The sequence below is a fragment of the Stegostoma tigrinum genome, chromosome 9, assembly GCF_030684315.1.
Source record: "Stegostoma tigrinum isolate sSteTig4 chromosome 9, sSteTig4.hap1, whole genome shotgun sequence".
In the NCBI taxonomy this organism is placed as follows: domain Eukaryota; kingdom Metazoa; phylum Chordata; class Chondrichthyes; order Orectolobiformes; family Stegostomatidae; genus Stegostoma; species Stegostoma tigrinum.
Window position 1 is genome coordinate 52,453,433 of NC_081362.1, and position 26,885 is coordinate 52,480,317.

Sequence of the window (26,885 nt, forward strand, 5' to 3'; positions counted from 1 at the left end):
TTGTGCTCCACTTCCCTGGAGCAAAAACAACCTGCAAGAAGCACTTTACACTGAAATGGTTCTGCAAAATGAGCAAATTTCCCAACTCAAGTTATCTGTCTCAATAGCAAAAATCAGGCCCAGGAAGTTCAGTTCTCTAGTCTTAAAGGCACTACTTTTTGTCTCGGCCAAAAAAAGGGTATGAAAAGAAGAGTTGTCATTAGAACTTTTATCCTGTGAAATAAACATGGGAGATAGAAGGGAAAAGATCTGAAATAAATACAATTCATGTTATCACAACTTCATGATCACTTCTGTCTCTTAATGTTGCCATGGTTTTGGGCTGATTTTCTTGATTTTCTGTATGCTGACACGAGCATCCCGTCTAATTTTCTTTCTGGCTGTGCAGACCTCCATGATCTATGCCTGGCAGTGACTTTTGGATGTATAGTGCTGTAATCACTGCGCAGAGACCGATCACTGAGTGCAGTACCTGGAGCGTGCAGCTGTGTAGCTTGGTTTGACACTATATGGTCGCAGCTCAACATATACTTGGTGTTATTAACTGTCTGGGCATCCCAATTGGCTTCCCAATTACAAACTCATTCAAGTGGCAGGGAAAAGAACCAGAATTCAGCTATCCCCAAGTTATGACAATGTAAAAAGACTCATCCAAGAAATCCCAAACTGGAGAGAAAATCGTTTGGTACTAGATAAGGCAACACCTGGAGGTAGCTTTTGGAACAGATTTGGGAATAGACTGTGCACTGTGTGGCAACTTTGTCAAGAAATTATAAAGCAGTGAGAATGAAAATTGTTGGTCCCTAGAAAATGATGATAAATTCTACCTTCAGAAATTATAACTCATCATGTTGAACCATGGTAAGTGGAATTAGAGTTAATTTCTTCAATACTTTTCGAGAGAGACAGGGCTCTAAGTGCTTGCTAGGCATGGCAGAGTCTCAATCTTGAAAAAATAAAACCAGCTAAAATTAAAGTCACCATAGTACTGTTCTCTCATTCAAGAACGACAACTGATGCTGCTTTAGTTCTGAGGAAGGGTCACTGAACGCAAAATGTTAATGGTGCTTTCTCTGCGCAGATGCTGCCAGACCTGCTGAGTTTTTCCATCAATTTCTGCTTTTGTTTCTGATTGACAGAGTCCACAGCTCTTTCTCTTCTGTGGTGGTGCTTTAACCTGAGGGTCAATACATCTCAGACAAGGGGAGAGGTTGAGAAAGAGAGTCCTTCATGGTAACCTCAGCCTTTACAGGATTAAGCTGATGTTATTGGCATCACTCTGCGTTGCAAACCGGTCAAGTGAGCAAAACCAATCTAGCTACTGCTTAAACTGAAATGCAAATACTGAAAATAAAGACTTGAAGGAAATTCATACAAGAAACATTTGTCATTCAAGCCATTACATGCCATGCATTCATTCAGTTTCAGATAATATTGCCTTGAGGGCAGCTGGACAAGACTGTCTGTACAACGTCAACATGCAACAGCTAAAAATTACTTGCCTACCCCCAGGATAAGATTGCAAATAATAGAAAGGCCCAGACATAAACTGAAGAATGTCTCAGGCACTGTAAACTCACATTCCCATTTTAAGATTCACTTATGTCAAGGACAATTAGGATAGACAAGAAAAGATTTCAACCAGTGATATTTAGCTAGTGATGTCAATATCCATGAACAAATACATTTTTAAAACCCAAGTGGGTACAAAGGGAGCAGAGACTCATAAAGGAGACATCCCCAAGCCCTAAGCTATTACTAGCAAGTACCTGTCATCTTTTGCTGTCTTGCTGGGTCACTGAGACTCAACCACTTAGAACCACTTGATCCACAAAAGATATGCAGAATTTAATGTAGCTGACATGCTTCTAAGCCATAAGGTGCAGGACTGGTAAGAAACCACTTTGCATCTGAGGGAGAGACCCAACTGAATTAAGTATTTCTCAGATTCTTAACTAGCCCTCACAATGCCTTGATTTGCACTTAAGACCACCAAGGTAGAAATGCTGTCTTCTGAGAGGCTGACAAGCCTTCATTGCTGGCAGCAACTGCATGCATTGTGGCTGCCCTCTTTTGTGCTGCAGTGACTGTGCCAGACTGTGCTGTGAATCGCTGCCCGTTAATGACAGCAATTCAGCTTCATGGGAGGACCCAGACAATTGGAAGCAAGGCCAAATGGCTGGCGAGGCACATAGTGATTTTGAAAGTGGATCCCACCTCCACTCCGACACACACACACACACACACACACACACACACTCTCTCTTTCTCTCTCTCACACACATACACACCCATACAGTCACACACACACTCTTTCACACACTCACATACAAGCACACACACACTCTCATGCAGACCCTTTCTCTCTCACACACACACACACACGCACAGACACACACACATACACTCCCTCTCTCTCTTTCTCTCTCTCACACACATACACACCCATACAGTCACACACACACTCTTTCACACACTCACATACAAGCACACACACACTCATGCAGACCCTCTCTCACACACAGACACAGACACACACACACACACACACACACACACACACACAGACACACACACACACACTCCCTCTCTCTTTCTCTCTCTCACACACATACACACCCATACAGTCACACACACACACACACACACACACACACACACACACACACACACACACACACACACACACACACACACACACACACACAACAAGCTTTGCCCAGTATATTGAAATGAAAGTATAACGTGAAGGTGCTTATTTGATGGAACAACAACTTGTACTTACACAACAGCTTTGGAACAGTACAATGTCCTAAAACAATTCACTGAAATATTAAGAGACTTTTTTGTGTCGGGAAATGACATCTCAGCTATCATAATTGGGCAAACTACCACCTCACAGTGGTTTACATCATTCTTGTCCCTCATCATAAAAGGCAAAAACATGCAGGTATACCATGAGTTTGAGCAGTACAAGGTGAATAACAGTACAGAGGTCAGGAAAAGTAAGAGTGATTGCGGCTAAAAAACAAAAACCCTCCAGCCAAAGCTCAACCTCTCTCTACCCCTAACCCTAACTTGATATCCTATCGCAGTTCGTATGGATTCAGGCATCATGCAGCTGCTCATTAAAAGAGGTAATTGTAGCAGAGTAAAGGGTTAATGATATCTAACTCTGGTGGCTACTGAGCATGTGCATAAGGGCCTATATCATAATGATGTCAGATCACATGGAACCAGGACATAAATCTGCAAGTCCGCTCTTGAAATCGAATCATAGAAGCCATACAGTGTGGAAACAGGCCCTTTGGCCCAACAAGCCCACACTGAAACTCAGAACATCCCACCCAGACCCATCCCCTTAATCTACACATCCCTGAACACTATGGGCCATTTATCATGGCCAATCCAACTAACCCGCACATCTTTGGTCTGTGGGAGAAACCCAGAGCACCTGGAGGAAACCCACGCAGACACGGGGAGAATGTGCAAATGCAACACAGACAGTTGCCCAAGGGTGGAATTGAACCTTGGCCCCTGGTGCTATGAGGCAGCAGTGCTAACCACTGAGCCACTGTGCCACCCCAAAACGACATTAGTGAACCAGATGGATTTGTCCCAACAATCGGCAATGGATTTATGATCATTAGAACTCAGTTTCAGATTTTTATTGAATTCAAATTCCACCATCTGCCATCGCAGAGTTCAAACCCAGGACCCCAATCTTTTGCATACATTTATACTTAAGATTATTGATATTCACTGACTACATACAGACTATCTTCAATCAGCCTTAGCTTTGCTACGTGTGTCATAAGGCCCACCTACAGGAAGAATCCACATCTGTGGAAAATAACCCGTGGGCTCAAATGAAAAAGCTGGAGGAGTTAATCAGCTTGATCTTCCAAGTTTAAAATGAAAGGTTATCAGCACTCACCTGCCATAGTAATGTCATGGTTTGTAGAACAGAATATTTGTTACAAATGATTCAAATGGAGGAAGATCACTTATGAATGTGTAGGCTGGTTTGAAGATGACCTTACTACCTTGGCCAGGCTTAGATCACTGGATTGCGATATTGCTGGAAAGCAAACATGAGCCAACTGTTCTTGACACCTTTTCAATAGTTGCTACACCATCAGATTTTGTTGGTCATTATTTATGAAATATTTCATGCTCTTTTGGTTCCAGATCTTCCTGGAGGTGGCATGGTGGCTCAGTGGTTAGCACTGCTCCCTCACAGTGCCAGGGACTCAGGTTAAATTCCACCCTCAGGTGATTGTCTGTGTGGAGTTTGTACATTCTCCCCATGTCTGCGTGGGTTTTCTCTGAGTGCTTTGGTTTCCTCCCACAGCCCAAAGATGATATACATGTTAAATAGATTGGCTGCGGGAAATGCAGGGATAGGGTAGGAGAGTAGCTCTGGGTGGATGCTCTTCAGAGGGCCAGTGTGGATTGGATGGGCCAAGTCGCCTGTTTCCACACTGTAGGGAATCTATGATGCCTCATCCTCTGAAACAACATAGCTTAGTTAGAAATGAGTACCAATAAAGCTAACATGGCATTCATTAGCAACTCTGTAGACTGACAATTCCAGATTAGATGGAGGCTGACATTAGTTTTTGGAATTCTGTACATCAATGGAAGTAACCTATCTAGTGATCATATTTCTTTAGCTATTTACTATTTACTAAGTAATATCACCAGTTGTACAATTGCATAGTGTTCTGCTATTGATTCAGACCCCAGTTGTAGCACAGACCTCTACATTTTGGATCTGAGGTTAGACCCTGTTCTTTGTATTTCTACTGCAATTAGGTTCATGTGGCACTTGATGACCCTAGTTGTCTACATCAACATGTGCCTGGTGTAAAGACTTATAAGCCAAAAGATGAGCACATGTACATTCTCATGTATCATTATTTGTAATATATTATTTTTCTTAAAATTTATCGGAAGCTTCAAACATCTAATTCATGCGTGTAAATGATTCTTTCCTCATTTTTAAACAGAATTTTAGATGTCTCATGTCAGGAGCAACATGATTTAATTATTCAGTAATGCTAACTCAGAAACCAACAACCTTATTATTTTAACAGGGATATTTCCGGAACCAGTATTGCTGCACTTCCGATTCATGGCTTGAAATCTATTAAGAAGCTCGTAGCTCGGTCAACCAATAACTTGAAAAGGTTACCACCTCTGGACAACTTTGCTGAACTAAGGGAAGCCAGTATGACATACTCGAGCCACTGCTGTGCATTCGAAAATGAAAATGCTAAGAAGAAAAAGGAGTGAGTGTTATTTTTATCTTTTGCCCGTGTTGTTCAATGTAAATTCACAAAAGAATGAACATATGTCTGTGAGCCTGTAAATAAAACAAACAATGCAGGAACTACGCAGCTTATCAGTCAGCAACAGAAAAGACAGGTTACCATATACCAGGAGTATGGCTTTTGTCACCTGAATATAATGTATTTCTAACAATTTTTTTTAAAATTTCTGATAACCAAGCATTTGCATTCCTTTCCTGTTTATTACCCTGATATTTTGCTCTGTTAATGCTTTGGGCACCTGGGTTCAAATCCCACCATGGAAGATCATGGAATTTGGACTCAATAACAAATCTGGAATTAAAGATCTAATGATGACTGTCAATCCATTGTCGACTGTGAGCAAAACCCATCTGGTTCACTAATGCGCTTTAGGGAAAGAAACTGCCATCCTTATCTGTCCTGGCCTATGTGTGATTCCAGACCCACAACAGTGTGGTTGATTTCCAACTGCCCTCTGGGCAATTAGGGATGGGCAAAAAATGTTGTCCCAGCCAGTGACACCCACATCCAGTGATGGATTTAAAGGAAAAGTGGAGTCAGAATTGATTATGAGATTTTTCAGATTTATTACTTACAGAAGATTTGTTTTGGAGAAAGGAATTCACATGCTGAATGAAACAGATGGCAGGAAGCAGATAAGACCAATTCTGTTGGAGAAGCTTAGTCTTACCAAAGCAGCTCAGTGGAATCCGTAGAGATCTTAAGGTACAAAAATCCTCAAAATACATGTGAGAAACCAATACAGTAGGTAGGATAGGCATCAGATGCTAACAATCATTGATAATGTTTCTGGAGCAATGACAGCTCAAAGGCACACACGGAGAGCAACTATTAAAACAAAATGTTAAATTGTAAAATAATAGCTCATTCTCGGAAAATGTGCCAAACTAAGTCAGCCGCAGAGCAGCAAGAAATCAAATAGTTACCCACAGAAAAGGGTTCATGAGGTACAACAAGATACAATTGGAGAAAGACCAAACATTTGCTGAGGGTCTAGCCTTTCAGCGAGTAGGTATTTATATCAATGGGTATCTCACTTCAAAGCTCTGTACAGGGGCAAGAATTATTATCAGATATGTCATCAGATAATCTGCCCTGGTTGAATGAACAGTATTTGAAATCTACAACTGTGCAACTACATTGTCCAGGAGTCACAGTATTTGAGTTTAAACATATACTACAATCAACTCCAGGTCAGTCAATAAGGTGTGCCAGATCATAAAGAAATTACATAATTTCTCCATCAAGAATTTTCACTCTTGAGTGCGAATCTGTGTTTTTTACCTGAATCTTTTACGAGTTTAAGAAGCCTCAGAGCTGTGAGGGAGCAGTTCAGAGTGGAAGGCCATAAATCTCGGGGGAATTGGAAAGGCATTAGACCTGTGAAGGAGCGAATGACAGCAATAGGTAATAATCTGCAGACAGATCTCAATGCCTCCACATATCTGGATTTGGGGAGGCACACCATTCAGCTGATCTGAACCAATCCCTTCTGAGTTCAAAAGAAAAATAAGAAAAATGCAAAATAAAGTCGTAGAAAATCTTTAGGATCATTTACAGGTGAGAAACTGCTATTGGGAAACTGTCTCTATGTTGCTATATTTTAGGAAGTTTTTTTTTAACAAAATAGCTGCTCTTGAGTTTAACTGAGAAACACAAGGAATAATAAAAGGTCAAGGCCGATATAATAAAAGTAACACATGCAAAGCAAAGTAGACTTTTGTGAATGTAAGGAAAGAAATCTTAATGACAGCTTGGCTCAGTCAAGTGGAATATATAATTTATAATCTGTGAGAAAGCATGGATCTACTGGTGTCTTAGATGATTACATATGCAGGAAGTGACTCAGGTTTCAAAGATTTGATTTCTGGGTTCTGGAGATTGCATGACGGTTGGATCCACTGAGGCACATTCATGCAGCTATGAGGTAAATGGATGGCATATTCAGAAGGGTGGCCACACTGCAGCTTTATGGTCCAGAGGAAGAAAGTAAATGAGTGACCACCTCTAAGAAAAGTAGGCAGAGGTCCTTATGGAGAAGCTTATAAAATAATTTTCCATTTTGGAAGCTGATGAAGGCATTGGTTCCTCAAGACAAGCAGTCGGAGTCAGGTATTTGGCACCATGAACAGCTCAGCTATGCAGGAACGGAGGAAGGAGAAAGGAGGAGAAATAATCATTGACTGTTCGTTAGTTAGGGAAACAGACAGGTATTCCAATGTCCAAAGACGTGGCACTAAGGTGGGACATTACTTCCCCGGTGTCAGGGTTCAGGATCTCACAGAGTAGGTGCAGAATATTCTTCTAGGGTAGGGTGAAAGGCCAAATGTTGTGGTCCATATCCCGACCAATGATTTGGGTAGGAAGAAGGCTGTGGGCCTGCCATCACAATTTAGGGTTAGATGAGAGGAAAAAGATTTTAAAAAAATACATGAGGGGCAACCATTTTACACAGAGTAGTTCATGTGTGGAATAAAGTGTCAGAGAAAGTGGTGGATGCAGGTACAGTTACAATGTTTAAAAGACATTTGGATAAGTTCATGAGTAGGAAGGGTTTCAGGGGATATGGTCCGAGCGCAGGCATGTAGCACTGGTTCAGTTTGGGATTGTGGTCAGCATGGACTGGTTGGACCGAAGGGCCTGTTTCTGTGCTGTATGACTATATGAATCAGGATAGAAAATTTGCAAGGGCAACCTAAATTTTAGCATATTCTGGATTACTCCCAATGCCATATGCAAATAAGTACAGAAATCAAAGGATAAGGCAGATGAACGTGTGGTTAGCAAGATGGTTTTCGACTCCTGGAATACTGGGACTAGCTCTGGCAAAGATGACATCAATCCAAGCCAAAAAATTACACGTGAACAGAGGCTGAATTCCTTGTGGGGCGTTTTGGTAATATTTTTGGGAGGGCTATAAACAAGCTCAGCAGGGGTCTGGGACACAGGAAAGGACATTAGAGAGGAATATCAGGGCACACAAGATATTTGGAATTGCATGGAGAATAGAAAATCAAAAGATGAAGTCAGTGAAAGGGACAAAGTAATGATGTCTAAATCAGGGTTATATTAAATCAGGACGCAACAACTCAGAGATACCCATGGCCCTCTGGAACCTTCCCTCCCATTTCCTCTGACTCCATCCCTCTCTTAAACCGACCTGCTGTCAATTACTTATTCTCCCATCTGACCTTTCACTCTCTAATGCTGAATGTTTAGTGATTGATTGATTTTATTGTCACATATACCAAACTATAGTGAAAAGCTTTGTTCAGGAGTGATACAGGCAGATCACAGCAAGCAAAAGATGTACAGATCAAAAAGACTTAGAGGCATACAGATTACATTGCAAGTTACGTTATTGAGGCTAGAATCCATTCATCAATCTGATAACGGCCGGGAAGAAGCTGTTCCTGAACCTGCATGTGCGTGTGTTCAAGCTTCTGTATTTTCTCCCTGATGGAAAAGGCTGTAGGAAGTCATTAACAGGGTGTGATGGGTCTTTGATGATGTTGGTCGCCTTTCCACAGCAGCGAGCCATGTCGGTAGAGTCCATGAATGGAAGGTTGGCTTCCTTAATGGTCTGGGCTGTGCACACCACCTTTTGTAGTTTCTCACAGTCCTGGGTAGAGCAGTTGCCATACCAGGCCGGTATGCACCCAGACAGTATGCTTTCCATGGTGCATCTGTATAAGTTGGTGAGGAACCTTACAGATATGCCAAATTTCCTGATCTGCCAGAGGAAAAAGAGGCATTGTTATGCCTCTTGGCTGTTGTATTTACGTGGGAAGTCTGGGATAAGTCGTTGGTTCTTGTCACTCTGAAGAACTTGATGCTCTTCACTCCCTCAACCTCCATTCTGTTAAGGTAGATGGGGGCATGTTCTCCTCCTTTCTTTCTGAAGTTGATGATCAGTTCTTTAGTTTTGCTGAAATTGTGAGACACATTGTTTTCATTACATTGCGTCACCAAGCTCTCCATCTCCCTTCTGTATTCTGACTCGTCATTGTTAGGTTTCCGTCCCACTACAGTGGTGTCATCAGCGAACTTGTAGATGGCGTTCGTTCGGAATTTGGCAACGCAGTTGTACGTGCACAGGGAGTACTGTAGGAGGCTGAGGACGCATCCTTGGCGGGGGGCTCCAGTGTTGAGTGTTATTGCATAGGAGGGGCAGTTATCCGTCCTTACTGATTGCAGCCTGTGGGTCAGAAAGCCGAGGATCCGGTTGCAGAGGCCGAGCCGAGACCCAGGTCATGCCATTTTGAGATCAGTCTGCAGGGGATAATGCCATTGAAGATGAAGCTGCAGTCAACGAACAGGAGTTTGATGTAGGAGTCTTGGTTTTATCCCTTTGCATTCCCACCTTAATGAATTCCAAGCACAACATGGACGTTGAACTCTTCTTCTGTTGCCTTCACTTTGTGCTCATTTCTTTCGACAAGAGTCCTATCCCCAGCCCACAGACCCCATCACCCACCTCCAACAATCTCTCTCAACCTGAAGCCCTCCCTTTGGCCTTCCACTTCGCTCAATCTGTTCATCAAGAACTGTTGACATGACATTAGTCATTTCGGTTTCTCGGCCCCCCTCACCCATTCCAAACTATCTCCCAGTGAACTGACTGCAGCCCATGCTCTCAGACCTAACCTTGACTTTGTAATTAAGCCTGCTGGCACAGGTGGTGCTGTTGTTGTCTGACAGACTGACCTCTACATTGCTCTCAGATACCTCCTCCTGTTTCCCCCGGACCATAAACTCACCACGGAACAACAGGCTACTGTGGCCACAACAGTTACTAACCTCATTTCATATGGTGATCTCTGACTAACCCACCCCACCCCTCTCCATTCCCAGCCTGCAAGCTCATAGTCTACCAACCCTGCACAGCCCACTAATACATTATTCCCAAAGTACACAAACAGGATTGCCTGGACAGACAAATTGTTTCTGTCTGCTCCTGCCCCACAGAAAACACCCTGTTCCTACCTCAACTTGATTTTTTTCTCCCATTGTTCAGTCCCTTCCTACTTACATCTAGGATTCCTCTGATGCTTTACATCAGTTTCAGAATTTCCAGTTTGTGGGCTGCCTCCTCTTCACCTTGGACATGCAATACCTTTACACATCCATCACCATCAGGATGATCTCAGGGCTTTCTGTTTCTTCTTAGATAAAAGGCCTGAACCGTCTCCCTCCCATCTCCCTCCTCCACCTGGCAAGCTTGTCCTCACTTTGAACAACTTCTCCTTTAACTCGTCTCACTTCTTTCAAGTCAAGGAGGTGGCTATGGGTACCTGCTTGGGCCCCAGTCATACCTGTCTCTTTGTGGGATATGTCAAATATTCCTTGTTCCGGTCCTATTCCAGCCCCCACCCATAACTGTTTGTCTGGTATAACTATAATATCATTGGTGCTGCTTCACTCTCTATTTGGAATTGAAAAAGTTTATCAAGTTTGCTTCCAATTTCCATCCTGCTCTCACCTTCACTTGGTGCATCTCTGACTCGTCCCTTCCTTTCTTCAACATCCGTTTCTATTTCTCGGGATAGATTGGCCATTAATACCCACTACAAACCCACTGACTCCCACAGCTACTTTGACTGTACATCCTTTCACTCTGCTTCCTGTAACAACGCTATTCCTTTCTGCTAGCTTCTCCGTCTTCATTGCATCTGTTCCAATGATGCCAACTTCAACAAGCGAGCCTCCAAAATGTCCACCTTCTTCCTTGGCCAAGGATTCCCCAGCATCGTAGTTGACAGGGACTGCAGCCTGGTCCGACCCATCTCCCGTACTTCGGCCCTCATCCCTTCTCTTACCTCCCACAACAGCATTTGAGTTCCCCTTGTCCTCATCTATGATCGCACCAGCATCCACATCCAGAGGATAATTAGTCTTCATTTCTGTGACCTCCAGTGGGAAGCCATGACCAGACACATGTTCCCCTCCCCTCTCCTCCCTTGTCAGCCTTCCACAGGGACCATGCCAACCGGGATACCCTGGGCCACTCCAAAGGCCTCTCCACACCTCATGGCATCCTCTTGTGCCATTGCAGAATGTGTAACTCCTGTCTGTTTACTTCCTCCCTCCTCACTATCCAAGGCCCTAAACATACCTTTACAGAAGTTAACCTTCCATCCATGTGATAAATATGTGCAGCATAAGTAATTCCACTATCTAAAGATTAGGTCAAAAGTCATGAATGGTGAATGACTTTTAAACATGTTAAAACAGGAAGAGTCTCTACAAATGTCCAATTCTCAATGATGCAGAAGTGTGGTACGTCTTTGCAAAAACGAAAGCCAAATTAGTTGCAACCATTTTCAGCAAGTAGTGACCATCTACTTCACAATTTCAACCTCCCCTTGAGATTGCTAGCATCACAGCTGACAGTCTTCATTTAATTCAGTTCACTCCATGGGATGTTAAAAAATACTTGAAGGCATTAGATACATCAAAGCTGTGGGCCCTGACCTGTGCTCCTGAACTAGCTGTGCCCCAGCCAGGCTGTTCCTGTGCACCTGCAAAATGTGCCTATCTATGCCCTGTGTAGAAAATTAATGTCAAATTCAGATGTCCTACTGTGTCCAGGAACTCACTGAAATGCATTTACAGAGAATGAAAAATAATAGTGTTTTAATAACAGTGATTTTTTTTCATGTTTTATGCAAACATTACTCTCATTAAAGAACTGAGGTTTAGATGTTGGTTAAATAAAGTTCCAGGCATGTATTTTCTAGTCAAGAGTTTTATTTCAACTCACATAACACAAGATTATAACCCAATGATTATTTTCTCCCCATGCTCGTTTCTCGTCCATTTCTCAGAGGTAATAGGAACTGCAGATGCTGGAGAATTTGAAATAACAAGGTGTAGAGCTGGATGAACACAGCAGGCCAAGCAGCATCAGATGAGCAGGAAGGCTGACCTTTCAGGCCTAGTCTCAGAAGGGTTTAGGCCCAAAATGTAAGCCTTCCTGCTCCTCTGATGCTGCTTGGCCTGTGGTGTTTATCTAATTCTACACCTTGTTATCTCATCCATTTCTCACCAGATTAACATGTAACCATGGCATGTTCCGTAGTTACATTTGGTCCCAGGGATTCTCACCAGACCCTACTGGATGATAACAATTTTGCCCTCAATGTTCCTGACACTGTATGCACCCTATACGTTATGATTCCCAGTCCCTCAGTTCTCATGAAGGCTGTTGTAAAATGTATAATTCTTCTTCCAGGTTACTATGGTCTCCAGTATGCAACAGATTCTATGGCAAGAGTTACATTTTCAGCAACACAAGTTCTGAAATTGATTCTGAGGTTGGATCCACACATTCAAAAAAATTCATGGAGATGAACTCTGCTGTACCACAGCAATATGCATTCCTTGAAAGTGAGGCATGGATCGACTCAAATGAAGATGAACCATTTTTTGATTATGGACTGTGCTCTAACGTAGTAGATGTGATCTGTAAACCAAAAGCAGATGACTTCAATCCATGTGAAGATATTGTGGGTAAAGATATTCTAAGAGTTATAATTTGGCTAATGAATATTCTTGCTATTATAGGAAATGTCATTGTTCTCATAGTCCTTGTAACCAGTCGATATAAACTCACAGTTCCACGATTTCTTATGTGTAATCTTGCTTTTTCTGACTTTTGTATGGGTATTTACTTGTTGCTTATTGCTTCTGTAGATATCCAGACAAAAGGCCAGTACTATAATTATGCTATAGACTGGCAGACTGGAGCTGGTTGTGCATCTGCTGGATTCTTCACTGTTTTTGCTAGCGAGTTGTCAGTGTACACACTTACTACAATCACATTGGAAAGGTGGCATACAATTACTTATGCCATGCAGCTGGACAAAAAACTCCATCTGAGGCATGCCGTTGTTATTATGTGTGGTGGTTGGGCGTTTTCTTTCATTGTTGCAATTCTGCCTCTTTTAGGGATCAGTAACTACAAGAAGGTTAGCATTTGCCTTCCAATGGACATAAACTCACCTGTGTCCCAGGCTTATATTATTTTCATTTTGCTACTGAATGTTATTGCATTTTTGATAATTTGTCTCTGCTATATTAAAATCTACCTTACAGTCAGAAACCCCAACTTCATCTCTACAAATGGTGATACAAAAATTGCTAAACGTATGGCTGTACTGATCTTCACTGACTTTATATGCATGTCGCCGATATCTTTCTTTGCTATTTCTGCGGCTCTGAAGGTCCCCTTTATCACTGTATCTAGTTCCAAGATACTTCTGGTTTTGTTTTACCCAATCAATTCTTGTGCCAATCCTTTTCTGTATGCATTTTTTACAAAGACTTTTCGTCGAGATTTCTATATTCTTTTGAGCAGGTTTGGCTACTGTGAAATGAGAGCACAGCTCTACAGGACAGAAACAACATCGTCAATTCAAAATTCCAATGTGAGAAATGGCGCTTTGGCCTCAGCATCACACTTTGGCCAAGGCACAGTATACACAGAGCTTCTGGTAGCTACTAATCGCCAACAGTGTGGAGCTCACAACTTCAATTCTGAAGAGTCCCGCCAAACACTTACAGGAATCTATGCTATTAACTGATTGTGCATAAGCTTTCCTGAAGTAAATTTGTTTTGCTCATCTTGCAAGGAAGTAACCTTTCCCTGGAGATCTCTGATGTCTTCTCGGTGTTAAATTACTGAGAACGTGGTGTCTATTGTCAAATACACCAGGATCAAACTTCAGGTCCCAGCGAAACTCACAACATTGCAACTGAGCAGCCACCTCTAATTTATGACTAATCCTGCAGAGAACGAATCAATGTTTATCCAGCATGGGATTAGCATAACCTAAATGCGGGCTGCAGATATGTGATTGCAAAGACCCATTTTGTGCAAGAAATTAATAATGCCATATCAGAAAGCACTTGAGTTACTTTGTCCGTATAAGACTTTAAGTTTACCAGAATTTACTGCTATTTATGCATTTTAGTGTAAGTAGTAATGTTATCTTACTCTGGATTTCTTGTATTTGATAGAGAAAATTTGCTCCTGATTTCAAGCCATATGTATGATTCCAAGAACTTGAATGTTTAAAACATATGGAGCAGTAAAATCTGTTGCAGTGGCCTCATTCTTTTGTTAAAACAAAAGCTCTCAAGTGACTAGCTAATGTCGAATTCTGAATTAATGATTCATGCCATACGCTGAAGTAGATAATCGTGCTTCTCCATAAGGGTGGTCATTGTCGTGTTTCATTGTAAAAATCTCCATGTTGGGATATTTCTGTTACTAATACATTAAATGTATTGTAATTGATGTTAGGTCACTAGATGAAAGAGGGGAGGAAAGACAAAGACTCTTGGTCCTGACTCTAATGTAGTAAAATCTAGGTGGTAAAATTGAAATGAGGAAGAACAAGGGAGAAATTCAAAGTCAGGTCTGGGTTTTGTTACAATTACAACTATCTCCCAGCCCCTCCCAATTGACATCTACCACAACCAGCACCAACCAAACACACACACACACACTCTCTGCCAAAGTCAAATATTAATGAGGAGCCCAAAGGGAAAAAAAGGTATATGAAGAATAACAAATGTTACCAGCATTTGTTTTTAACTGTAAGGTAAGGTTTATTTTCTGTGCATTATCCAAATATGGAGGATTATTGACTGATGAAAAGATTTGAATGTTTCTAATTACCCAAGAGATTTTGATTTCTGTGGTGATAATAAAGAATCATACTGCCTTTGAATGGTTTCATTGTATTATATTATGTGCAATCAGTTTATCTGTATCTTCTCATATGGATTTACAGAAGTGTGCATTGGACAAGGGGAAGCTGTTGAGTTTCCAAAGACCACGTGTGCTTTGAAATGCTGCACACATTAAAATTGTTGAATTTCAGATTTGAATGACTCGGATACAAAAGTTCTTTAATTGAGTTATGAACCATTCTATTCTTATGAGACACTTAAATCCTAATATGTTGCACCTCAGTATTGGCCCTTTATTATTACTTGTTAATATTTCTAGCTGATGGTGTGGAACTCATTATTAAATGAGTTTCTTGTATTTGATAGAGAAAATTTGCTCCTGATTTCAAGCCATATGAATGACTGCAAGAACTTGAATGTTTAAAACATATGGAGCAGTGAAATCTGTTGCAGTTTTACATGTTACATGTTACAATTTATGAACAATTCAGTCCTGTTACTGTGTTGAGATCCCAGCATATCACACAGTTACCTAATATAACTGATTCTTTCTAAGCAGTGCAAAACTCCTTAACTCTCTCAACTTTGTTTTCCAACTGCAATTCTTAAAACCAGAACTTATTGTCATTGAATCACTGCTTCCCAATTTACTTGTTCTTCTCTTTTACGCACTTTAAACTTGACAAAGTTCTGCCTTGTGGGCCTTGATGTTTCACTTTGCCTTCCCAGTTTAAATACCTCTGCTACACAATTTATTTTGGAAAGGTAGAAATTGAGAAAAACTGAACACAACAACAAAATTATCACAATGCAGAAAGATGCCAGTTGGCCTATTGTGTTTGGTCCAACTCTCCAAATTAGTGATAATGGGAACTGCAGATGCTGGAGAATCTGAGGTAACAAGGTGTGGAGCTGGATGAACAGAGCACGCCAAGCAGCATCTTAGGAGCAGGACAGCTGACATTTCGGGCCTGGACCTTTCTTCAGAAATGGGGGAGGGGAAGGGGGTTCTGAAATAAATAGGGAGAGAGGGGGAGACGGATAGAAGATGGATGGAGGAGAAGATAGGTGGAGAAGCAGATATTCACCTACACATCTGTTGATGTGGTATACTGCATCTGTTGTACCTGTTGTGGCCTCCTCTACATCAGGAAACCAAGCAGAGGTTTGGGGACCGCTTTGCAGAACACCTATGCTCAATGTACAATAAACGACTGCACATCCCAGCCACGAACCATTTCAACTCCCCCTCCCATTCCTCAGATGACATGTCCATCCTGGGCCTCCTGCAGTGCCACAACAATGCCACCCGAAGGTTGCAGGAACAGCAGCTCATATTCCACTTGGGAACCCTGCAGCCCAATGGCATTAAATGTGGACTTCACAAGCTTCAAAATCTCCCCTCCCACTACTGCATCCCAAAGCCAGCCCAGCTCGTCCCTGCCTCCCTAACCTCTTCTTCCTCTTTCCTATCCCCTCCTCCCACCTCAAGCCACACCCCTATTTCCTACCTACTAACCTCATCCTGCCCCCTTGACCTGTCCGTCCTCCCTGGACTGACCTGTCTCCTCCCTTCCTCCCCACCTACACTCACCTTTACTGGTTCCATCCCCGCCTCTTTGAGTTGTCTGTCTCCTCTCCACTATCTTCTCCTCTATCCATCTTCTATCTGCCTCCCCCCGCTCCCTATTTATTTCAGAACCCTCTCCCCCTCCCCCATTTCTGATGAAGGGTCTAGGCCCGAAACGTCAGCCTTCCTGCTCCTCTGATGCTGCTTGGCCAGCTCTACACCTTGTCATCTCCAAATTACTGTGTCACTAAGTACCATTCTCCTGCCTTCTCCCCATATCATTGCATATTTTACCTTTTCAAATAACTATCCAACTGTTTTTTTGAGCACCTCAATTGAACCTACCTCTGTCGCACTGTTTGACAGTACATTCCAGTGCTTAACCACTCAGTATTTGAAAAAAAGGTTTTCTCTCATGTCAAGTTTCTTCTTTTACTAATTACTTTCAATCTGTGCTCTCTTCTCTTTTTTTAAGGTGATGTGACCCTGTTTAGGAAATGGGTACATGCAGTGACATTGTCTAACTAAAAGCATTGAGTGAATGCAGATGGCTGTCAGAAATAAATCTTGTGCAGCTAAGTGCACTAAATAAGTGGAAACAGGGTGAGCTTTCACTAAGATTTGAATATTTGTAGGGTTGTTGTTGAGAGTAAAAAGGTTAAATCTTTATTTCTGATATTTCTAATAAAACTGTTTCAAACAAAATGAATTGGAAAGTAGCTTTCACCTATCTTTTTGAGTTGAAACAGGCACAAAGCATGTTCATCATATTTCTGTTCTGTGCATCACCACAGACGTGCAAGAAAACTTTTCCATGCAGTTGAAAATTCAAACATGGCATAGCACAGCATCATTCAAATATTGGAAACTACGTAAGGACTAGAAGGTTAGGTGTCATTCCATTGAAGACATGTTTTTCAGGGAATCCACCAGAGCTGTTTGTAAGAATTGGGTCTAACAAAGATCACATGGCAGCACCCATTTATTTTGATTTACGTGGTGTTACGAAAACTGAACTCAACTGTGTAAGTTGCTGAGTTCACAAGTTATATGATAATTATGAATGCAGCCTAAATAAATTTTGCTTTAAAATGATATTCTTCAGAATTGTCCTGATGAGTGAAAGATGAAAAATCTTCATTTAAGGAATGAATATTAATTGTTGGATTGAGCTTACAAACTGGTCGAATTATATATAGTTGGATTAAAGAATGACTTAGTCAGTAGAGAAGTTGAAGCCCGTGCAATACATCTTGAGAAAAGGGATATTTTTATCTTGAGGAATGACACAGGTAGTTCAAAAATATTGGCCCCACATATTGGAACAGCAATTGAATTAAAAGAAACTGAGGTGCTGCAGGTGGAATAGCATGGATCATTCACTGACATTGTTTTGACGAGAATTCAGGCCCTTAGAATTAGAAATGAAGAAGAGTAGTCAATGCAATAAAGAGAAGGTATGGAAAATAAGTTACCCGAGATTTTGTACATGTAAATATTATTATTTAATGGGGAAATAATGACTTTTCAGATTGCAGTCAATGAGAAATGAGCAGTTGTTCATCAGTTAGCTGTTCTGAATATTGTGATGAAATTTTGCAATTGACTCAAGAAATGCAGTGTGAAACACAGATGTGAATGCATAGGAGACCATTATTCAAATGAAACCTGGTCAGAGACAAAAGAAAACTGCAGATGCTGGAATCCAAGGTGAACAAACAGGAGGCTGGAAAAAACACAGCAGGCCGGACAGCATCTGGAGGAAAGGAGCAGTCAACGTTTACTATTGTTACCCTTCTTCAGGGCTGGATGTGGGGGCAGGGGGTGCTGCATATGGGGGGTGGTGGGGAGGGGGTCGAGACAGAATGTGGTGATAAGTGGACCCTGGTGGTAGGTACAGTCTGGTTTGTCGATGGGAGGGATGAATCCGGTTGGTGGCTGGAAGGGAGGGTCAAAGTTTGGAATGGAAGGGAGGAGGTGGGTCTGGAAGGGGAGGCGGAAGATGGATGGAAAGGTTTTTCACATTGGAGAACTCAGTGCTGAATCCTCTGGGCTGTAGGGAGCCCAGGCGGAAGATAAGGTGTTGTTCTTCAAATTAGCATTCTGAGTCGCTGTGGCTGGAAGAGGCTGAGGACAGTCATGTCGGAGGGGTAGTGGGGTGGGGAGTTGAAATGGGTGATGAATGGAAGGTTAGGTTGGTCGTTACAGACCAGGCAAAGATGTTTGGCTAAATGGTCACCTAGTCTACGTTTGGTCTCACTGATGTACAGAAGACCACATCGGGAGCACCAGATGCAATAGGTGATGTCGGAGGAGATGCAAGTGAAGCTCTGTTTCACTTGGAAGGGCTGTTTCGGGACATGGATGGAGGTGAGGGAGGTGATGTGTGGGCAGATGGTGCACCTTTTACAGTTACAGGGGAAGGTACCGAGTGGGTTGGAGTTTTTGCTGGGGAGTGTGACGCGAGTGATGAAGGGAATGGTCCTTGCGGAAGGCAGAGAGGGGTGGGGAGGGGAAGATGTTCCAGATGATGGGGTCTAATTGGAGTTGGTGGAAATGTACATTGTTTGCAGAGGTTAGTGGGTGGAAAGTGAGGACAAGGGGCACCCTATCTTTATTAGATTTGGCAGGGGGCTGGTGGTTAAGAGCTGTGGAGCGGGGAAGGGAGGAGGCACAGTGGGGGGCTGTCTGAATGACAGAAGTAGGGAAAAGAGCATTGTTTAAAAAAGGCAGGCATCCAGGATGCTTGAGAGTCGAACGATTCCTTGTCAAAGGAGATGAGACGGTGGCAGAGGAATTGGGAAAACAGGATGGAGCTTTTGCAGGATACAGGGTGGGAGTCAGTGTAGTCTAGGTAGCTATGGGAGTCTGTTTGTTTATAGTAAATGTCAGTACGTAAGCTTCACCAGAAAGGGAAATGGAGAGGTCAAGAAAGGGGAGGGAGGTGTCTCAGATAGACCAAGTGAATTTGAGGGTGGAGTGGCAGTTGTTGGCGAAATTGATGAAGTTCTCCTGTTCAGCCTGAGGGCAGGATGCAACACCAATGCAGTCATTGAGTAAATGGCAGAAGATTTGGAGAACAGTACCAGTGTACATACTGAAGAGGAACTGTTCGACATAAATGACAAACAGGCAGGCATAGCTGGGGGCCTGGCAAGTGCCCATGGAAACCTCCCCGATTTGGAGAAAGTGGGAAGAATTGAAAGAAAAAAAATTGAGGATGAGGACCAGTTCAATGAGGCAGGGGATGGTATTGGTAAGGGGGGTCTGGATGGGTCTGCTAGAGAGGATAAAAACTGAGGGCCCGTAGGTTGTCCTTGTGGGATATGAATGTGTACAGGGATTGAATGTCCATAGCAAAGGTGAATCACGGGGGGCCAGGGAACTGCAAGCTACCAAAGAGGTGGTGGGTGTGGTTTGTGTCCCAGATTGTAGGAGGGAAGTGCCTGAACCAAGGGTGAGAGAATGGACTCGAAGTAGGAAGAGGTGAGTTCAATGGGGCAGGAGCACGTGGAGACGATGCGTTGGCCGGGATAGTTCGGCTTGTGGATCATGGGGTGAAGGTAGAACTGGGAAGTGAGGGCTTGGAGTCCATAAGGATAGAGGCAGTGGATCGCATGACACCAGAAGCGATGAGGTTATGGACAGTGTGGCAGACAGTGGCTTGATAGGCCATGGACAGAGGGAAAGTAGGACATGGTGTCGGAGAATTGTTGTTTGGCCTCTATGACATTGAGGACCGCCCTCCAGACTGCCACCTTTGTTGGTGGGTTTGATAGGGAAACAGGAATTGGTGCGGAGAGAGTGGAGTGCTGCACATTTGGAGGGGCCGAGGTTGGAGTGGGTAAGGGTTAGTGGAGATTTAGAGAAGGTCGATGTTGGCAGTTAAGTCCAGGAAGAGTAAGAGGCCATCAGTGGGTGTCCACAAGGAGGAGTAGTAGGGTTGCAGGCGGGAGAAGGGGTCCCTGGAGGGTGGTTGCGAGTTTTTATTGAAGAAGGCATAGAGGCGGAGGCAGCAAAGAAGTTTCTCATCATGGCCAGCACAGAACTCAATGGGATGGGGATGGAGTGGCGCAAACACGAGCCCTTTACTGAGGACAGACTGTTCTGCCTCAAAGAGTTTGAAGTCTTGGGGTGTGGTGAAAATGCAGCAAGGTTAATGGGTGGGGTTTTGGGGAGGTTGGTTCTTGAGGAGGCTGAAGTAGGGGGAAGGGCAATAACATGTGATGGGTTAGAATCATTGTGATGGGAATGAGTAGTTATGGCAGGGAGAGGAGGGTGTGAGGATAGTGGACCAGGGAGGAGGATGGAGGATTGGATGGGGGCTGGGGTGTGGGTGGGATGAGGCAGAGAGGAGGGAGCAGAGCTGGAAGGATAGGATGTGTTGCAGGGGTGCACAGATGAGGAGGGAGTGGTGTGCTGCCTAGCTGCAGGTTGGCTGTAAGACCCAGGAGTGACCCTGGGTGTAGGGGTCCATGTGTTGATTGGAGCATGGACAGAGGCCGGAGGAGAGATAGAAGTTACAGGGAAGTCAAGGCAGGTCCCAGTCCTTTCAACAGTGAATTCCGGGGCAGCATTTTGTGGAGCCAACCGGAGCAGAAATGGAGGTTGAAGGTACGTTCCTGTCAAACCTGGTCGATGGCTGTGGAGTCTCCGATGCTGGTCTGTAATCGGAAGCAGCGTCCGAACCAGATGTGGTGAGAGACGGGAGGGGCCCAGTGCAGAATGGGGCCTGCACATGGGTAATGGCAGCAGCAGCATTGGGGGCCTGAAGGTGTCTGGAAACAGGGCGCAAATTGTGAGTGGTGAGTCCCTCCTCCAAATGGAGGGGAGCAGAGGAGACTCTTGTAAACTCACGATTTTCAATGTCCAGTGTGAAGTAGGAAAGCCATTTGTTGAGAGTGTGGAATCTGCGTCAAATATAGAACAGTAGAGGTCCTCCACAAGTTTGGGAAGGGGATACCTTGAGCTAGGGGAGGGACAAGTAGAGGGAGTGGGGTCGCCAGCGCATTGCAGAGAGGTTGAGCAGAGAAACTGGAGAGACAATTGGTTCTGGAAACATCGAAGTTGTCGTGAATACAGAGCATGGAAGGCAGGTCCAAATTTTGAAGGTTTAAAGTGTACCTGTAGGCCATGAGGGATGAGGTGGTGGTGAAGACAGGAGCTGAGGCTGTAGCAGTGGGTTTGTTTCACAGTGTGGTTAAGTAGCTGAAGGGCTGAAGAGGTCACAGCAGTGTGGCAGTGAGTAAGGGACTCACTGAGTTCACATCTGAGGGAGGCAGAGAACTTCTTCAAAGTGGGCATCATTTAAAGAGACTTTGCAGTGATAAAGCTTGGGTAGGGACAAAAAAAAACTACAGATGCTGGAATCCAAAGTAGACAAACAAGAGGCTGAACCTCCCCTTGACCATGACCTGACCATGGCCCACTGTTTCCTACACTGTCCATGACCTCAATACTTCTGGTCACCTCTCCTCCGCAGCGTCCAGCCTTCCAGTGCCCTAGCCCCACACTGCTTGTTTCTATCTGCTCCCCAAGATCAAAAAGCCCAACCACTCCAGCCAACCCATTGTCTCTACATTGCTCCTGCCCCACCAAACTCATCTCTTCCTACCTGGACTCCAATCTCTTCCACCTTGGTCCAGGCACTTCCCTCCTGCATCCGAGAATCAAACTACACCCTCCATCTCTTTGGTAACTTGCAGTTCCCTGCTCCCACCCCCCGATTCACCTTTGCTTTGGACATTCAATCCCTGCACACATCCATACCCCACAAAGACGGCCTACGGGCCTTCAGTTTTTTCTTCTACAACAGACCCATCCAGTACCCACTTTACCAATACCTTCCTCCACCTTGTCAAACTACTCCTCACCCTCAATAATTTTTCCTTCAATTCTTCCATGTTTGTCCAAATCTAGGGGGGTGCCATGGACACTTACGCCATGAGTGCCTCTGCCGTTTATGTCGAACAGTCCCTGTTCAGTTTGTACACCGGTGATGTTCCCCAACTGTTCCGCTGTTACATCGATGACTGCATCAGTGCTGCACCCTACACTCAGGCTGAACTGGAGAAGTTCATCAATTTCGCTAACAACTTCCACCCTGCCCTCCAAATTCACTCGGTCTATCTGAGATAACTCCCTCCCCTTTATTGACCTCTCCATTTCAGTTTCTGGAGACAGCTTACATACCAACATTTACTATAAATCCATAGACTCCCACATGAGACTACATGAGACTACACCTCCTCCCACCCTGTATCCTGCAAAAACTCCATCCCATTTTCCCAATTTCTCAGTCTCCATTGCATCTGCTTTGACAAGGAGACATTCTACCCCCAAACATCCCGGATGTCTGTCTCTTTCAATCAATGCTCTTTTTTCTCCTCTGTCATCAAGCAGCCCTCCACTGTATCTCCTCCATTCCCTGCTCCACAGCTCCAAACCATAACCCCCATCTAAATATAATAAAGATATGGTGATGAAGGGTCCAGGCCCAAAATATCAGCTTTCCTGCCTCTAAGATGCTGCTTGGTCTGCTGTGTTCATCCAGCTCCATACCTTCTTATCTATGGTCCCCATTGTCCTCACTTTTCATCCCACTAGCCTCTGCATCCAACATATCATCCTCAAACTCTTCCGCCAACTTCTATTAGCCCCATCACCCAGAACATCATCCAATCGCCAGCCCTCTCTGCCTTCCGCAAGGACCATTCCCTTCACCATTCCTTAGTTCAGGGCATATTTCCCACCAACCACTTCAAACCCCTGGTACCTTTCCCTGCAACTGTAAAAGATGTAACACCTGTCCACACACCACCACCCTCACCTCCATCCAGGGCCATAAACTCCCCTTCCAGGTGAAACAGAGCTCCACTGCAACTCCTCCAACCTAGTCTATAGCATTCAGTTCTCCTGATGTGGTATTCTCTATGCCAGTGAGACCAAATGTAGACTTGGTGACCACTTCACCAAACACCTCTGCCTGGCCTATAACAGCCAAACTAACCTCCCAGACACTGCCCATTTCAACTCCCCATCCCCCACTCTCCCTCCGACATGTCCATCCTCAGTCGCTTCCATTGTCACAGCGCACAGAATGCAAACTTGAAGAACAACACCTTATCATACACCTGGGCACCCTACAGCCCAGAGAACTCAGCATTGAGTTCTCCAATTTCAAATAACCTTCCCACCCATTCTCTGCCTCCACTTCCAGCCCCACCTCCTTCTTTCCATTCAACCTTCTGACCCTCCCTTCCAGCCACCAACTGGGTTCATCTCTCCCATTGACCAACCAGGTCGTACCTGCCACCAGAGTCCACCTACCACCACCATTCTGCCTCAACACACTGTCCCCCTCCCCACCCCTTATCTGCAGCTCTCCCTACCCCCACATCCAGTGCTGAAGAAGGGTAATGCCTGAAACGTTGACTGCTCCTTTCCTCCAGTTGCTGCCTGGCCTGCTGTGTTCTTCCAGTCTCCTGTTTGTCGACATTCAAAAGAAACTGACATGGTGGAAGCTCCATGTGAAGGGATATAATTGTTTGAGAATATCCTTCTGTATGAGGAAGTACAGGAAAGGAACTAGAGAAAGTAACGCCAATATTCTCAAAGCCAAGGATCAATCCACCTCCCAAAACACCTGCTAAACATGCCATAAGACCATAAGGCCATAAGACATAGGAGTGTAAGTAAGGCCATTCGGCATCGAATCAGATGTCATCAGATGTGTCTCTAGATTTGGGCTCCTTAGTCTGGCAAGGATCCACAGAACCCCTGACCTATGACACAGAATGTCCTCGGTGGACAATCATTAGCAAGAGATTGACAGTGACGACCAGTCACAACTGAATGCATCAGATCTGCATAGCTTTGATTTGATGTCGTGTGGGATTATCTGTAATTTGTTGCATATTTCCTAGAGGCCTAGATTAGAAGTACGGTTGTTTGGATCCAATAAATGTAATATTTCAACAACATTTTATAAATGATCATTGTTTAAAGTAAAGCCCCGCACATCTCAGTTTCATTTGTCACAGTCCTGTATCCTGAACTGACAAATATCAGCATGTAGTTTCTTGAGTCAATGCTTTATGTTTATGTACTTCATACAGTACACACATTGAGCTTATACCACTAATTCTACATGGGTCCCACTTTCCAGCACTAGGTTTGTAGCTTTCAATGTTATGATATTTCAAGCGCTCATCCAAGTACTTTTAAAGACTGTGAAGGTACCCACCTCCACTATCCTCCCAGACTGCATTCAGGAATCTCACCATTCTCTGGATGAAAATGATTTTCATCAAATCCTCTCGAAAACTACTGCCTTTCACTTTCATTTAGCCCCCTGTAATTGACCCTTAACAAACGGAACAGTTTCTTTCTATCCACCCTGTACATGCCCTTCATGATGTTATACGGCTCTAACAAAACCCCTTTCAAACTCTGTGCTTCAAAGAATACAACTCAAGCTTGTTCAGAGACAGTAGGAACTACAGATACTCGAAAACCTGAGATACCAAGGCGTAGAGTTGGATGAACACAGCAGGCCAAGCAGCATCAGATGAGCAGGAAGGCTGACGTTTCAGGCCTAGATTTCTGAAGAAGAGTCTAGGCCCAAAACATCAGCCCTCCTGTTCCTCTGATGCAGCTTGGCCTGCTGTGTTCATTCAGCTCTATACCTTGGTCTCTCAAGCTCGTTCAGCCTCTCTTCTTAGTTTAAGTGCTCCATCCCAGGCAACACCCTGATGAATCTACTCTGTAATTCCTCCAGTGCCATTGCATCCTTCCTATAGTGTGATGATCAGAAGTGTTCACAGTACTCAGCCTGACTAAAGTTTTGTACAGCTCCAACATAACTTCTGTGCTTTTATAATGTATGTCTTAATTGATAAAGGCAAGTGTCCCATATATCTTCTTACCTACCTATTACCCTGTGCTGCCACCCTAAGGGGTTTGTGGATAAGCACGCCAAGCTTTCAAGTGAGCTACCACTCATTGAGTATACCCTTGTCTTGTTTCTTCATCCAAAGTGCATCACCATCACAGCTAAATTCCATATGAAATGGCCTCCACATCTGACCAATCCGTCTGTATCCCAGTTTTGCTTAAAATCTTTCCTACTCACTGTCAACAAACCATCCAATCTTTGGGCCACCCACAAACTTATTTATCAGACTTTTTTTTTTCCCTTACATGCATTATTAAATGCATAACAAATACTAATGAAACTAGCACTAATCCCTGTGGTCACTAGAAAATGGCTTGCAATCTCACAAACAGCATTCTACCACCACCCTCTGTCTCTACCACTAAGCCAATTTTGGATCTCACTTGCCAAGTTTCTTTGAATCCCAAAGGGTTTAACCTTTGTTAGCAGGCTTTGATGTGGGACCTTGTCAAAGGCCTTGACTTGGCCAACTGCACCATTCTAATCTACACACTTGGTCACCTTGAAAAATTCAACCATGTTTGTTAGGAGTTGCATAAATTAATTAAAATGCAGTTCCTTTTTAATTTTCTTGGTTCTATTTAGAATGCTTCTGAGATGTCTTGCTTTAGGTTAATTGAGAATGCCCATTTATTTTTGTTGTCAAGGTCCTTCACTACATTCAATCCATTTCAGACAATTTTGCTCTCAGCCCTTTGTGTGTTGTGAGGTCTAACGCTGGTTGTACAGACAGAGAGATCAGTCTATGTTTGTCACAGAAACATTAAACTTATTTTATCAGCCTTTTATGCTATGTTCAGAATGAGGTAAGAGAGACCATTCCTTGAAGCATCAGAGATGATGGGAACTGCAGATGCTGAAGAATCCTAGTTAACAAAGTGTAGAGCTGGATGAACACAGCAGGCTGAACAGCATCCTAGGAGCACAAAAGCTGGTGTTTCAGGTTTAGAAGGGTCTAGGCCCAAAACGCCAGCTTTTGTGCTCCTAAGGTGCTGCTTGGCCTGCTGTGTTCATTCAGCTCCACACTTTGTTAACTTGGATTCCTTGAAGCATGCTGGCTCGCACTGAGTTCCAAGTATGTCTGCATGCAAACAGGTGTCATAAATGATATATCCCACTCACTAACATAATAAGAGTTTAACCATTATCCTACACATGCTAGAACCAGGGTAGGCATTCTCATTTCCTCATATTTCACCTATTGCGTCTGTAATGGGCATCCTCTGCCACTTTCACAACTACCAACATGTTGCCATCACCAAAACATTTTTCGTACCCTCCACACTCTGAAAGGATTGTTCCCTCCATGACAGCTGGGTTCTCT

At 43.7% G+C, this 26,885-nt stretch overlaps 1 protein-coding gene across 4 annotated transcripts in view; it reads left to right on the forward strand.

The window, feature by feature from the left end:
• The window catches only part of LOC125455043 (lutropin-choriogonadotropic hormone receptor-like), a 179,287-nt gene extending 164,272 nt beyond the window's left edge, over nucleotides 1-15,015 (forward strand). For all 4 annotated transcript variants that reach the window (XM_048536546.2, XM_048536547.2, XM_048536548.2 and 1 more), the window contains 2 exons: nucleotides 5,100-5,294; nucleotides 12,571-15,015. In XM_048536546.2, coding sequence (XP_048392503.2) covers nucleotides 5,100-5,294; nucleotides 12,571-13,921 — 1,546 coding nt within the window. In that variant the 3' untranslated portion in view covers nucleotides 13,922-15,015. The remainder of the gene's footprint in view (nucleotides 1-5,099; nucleotides 5,295-12,570) is intronic.
• The last annotated feature ends 11,870 nt before the right edge of the window (nucleotides 15,016-26,885 follow it).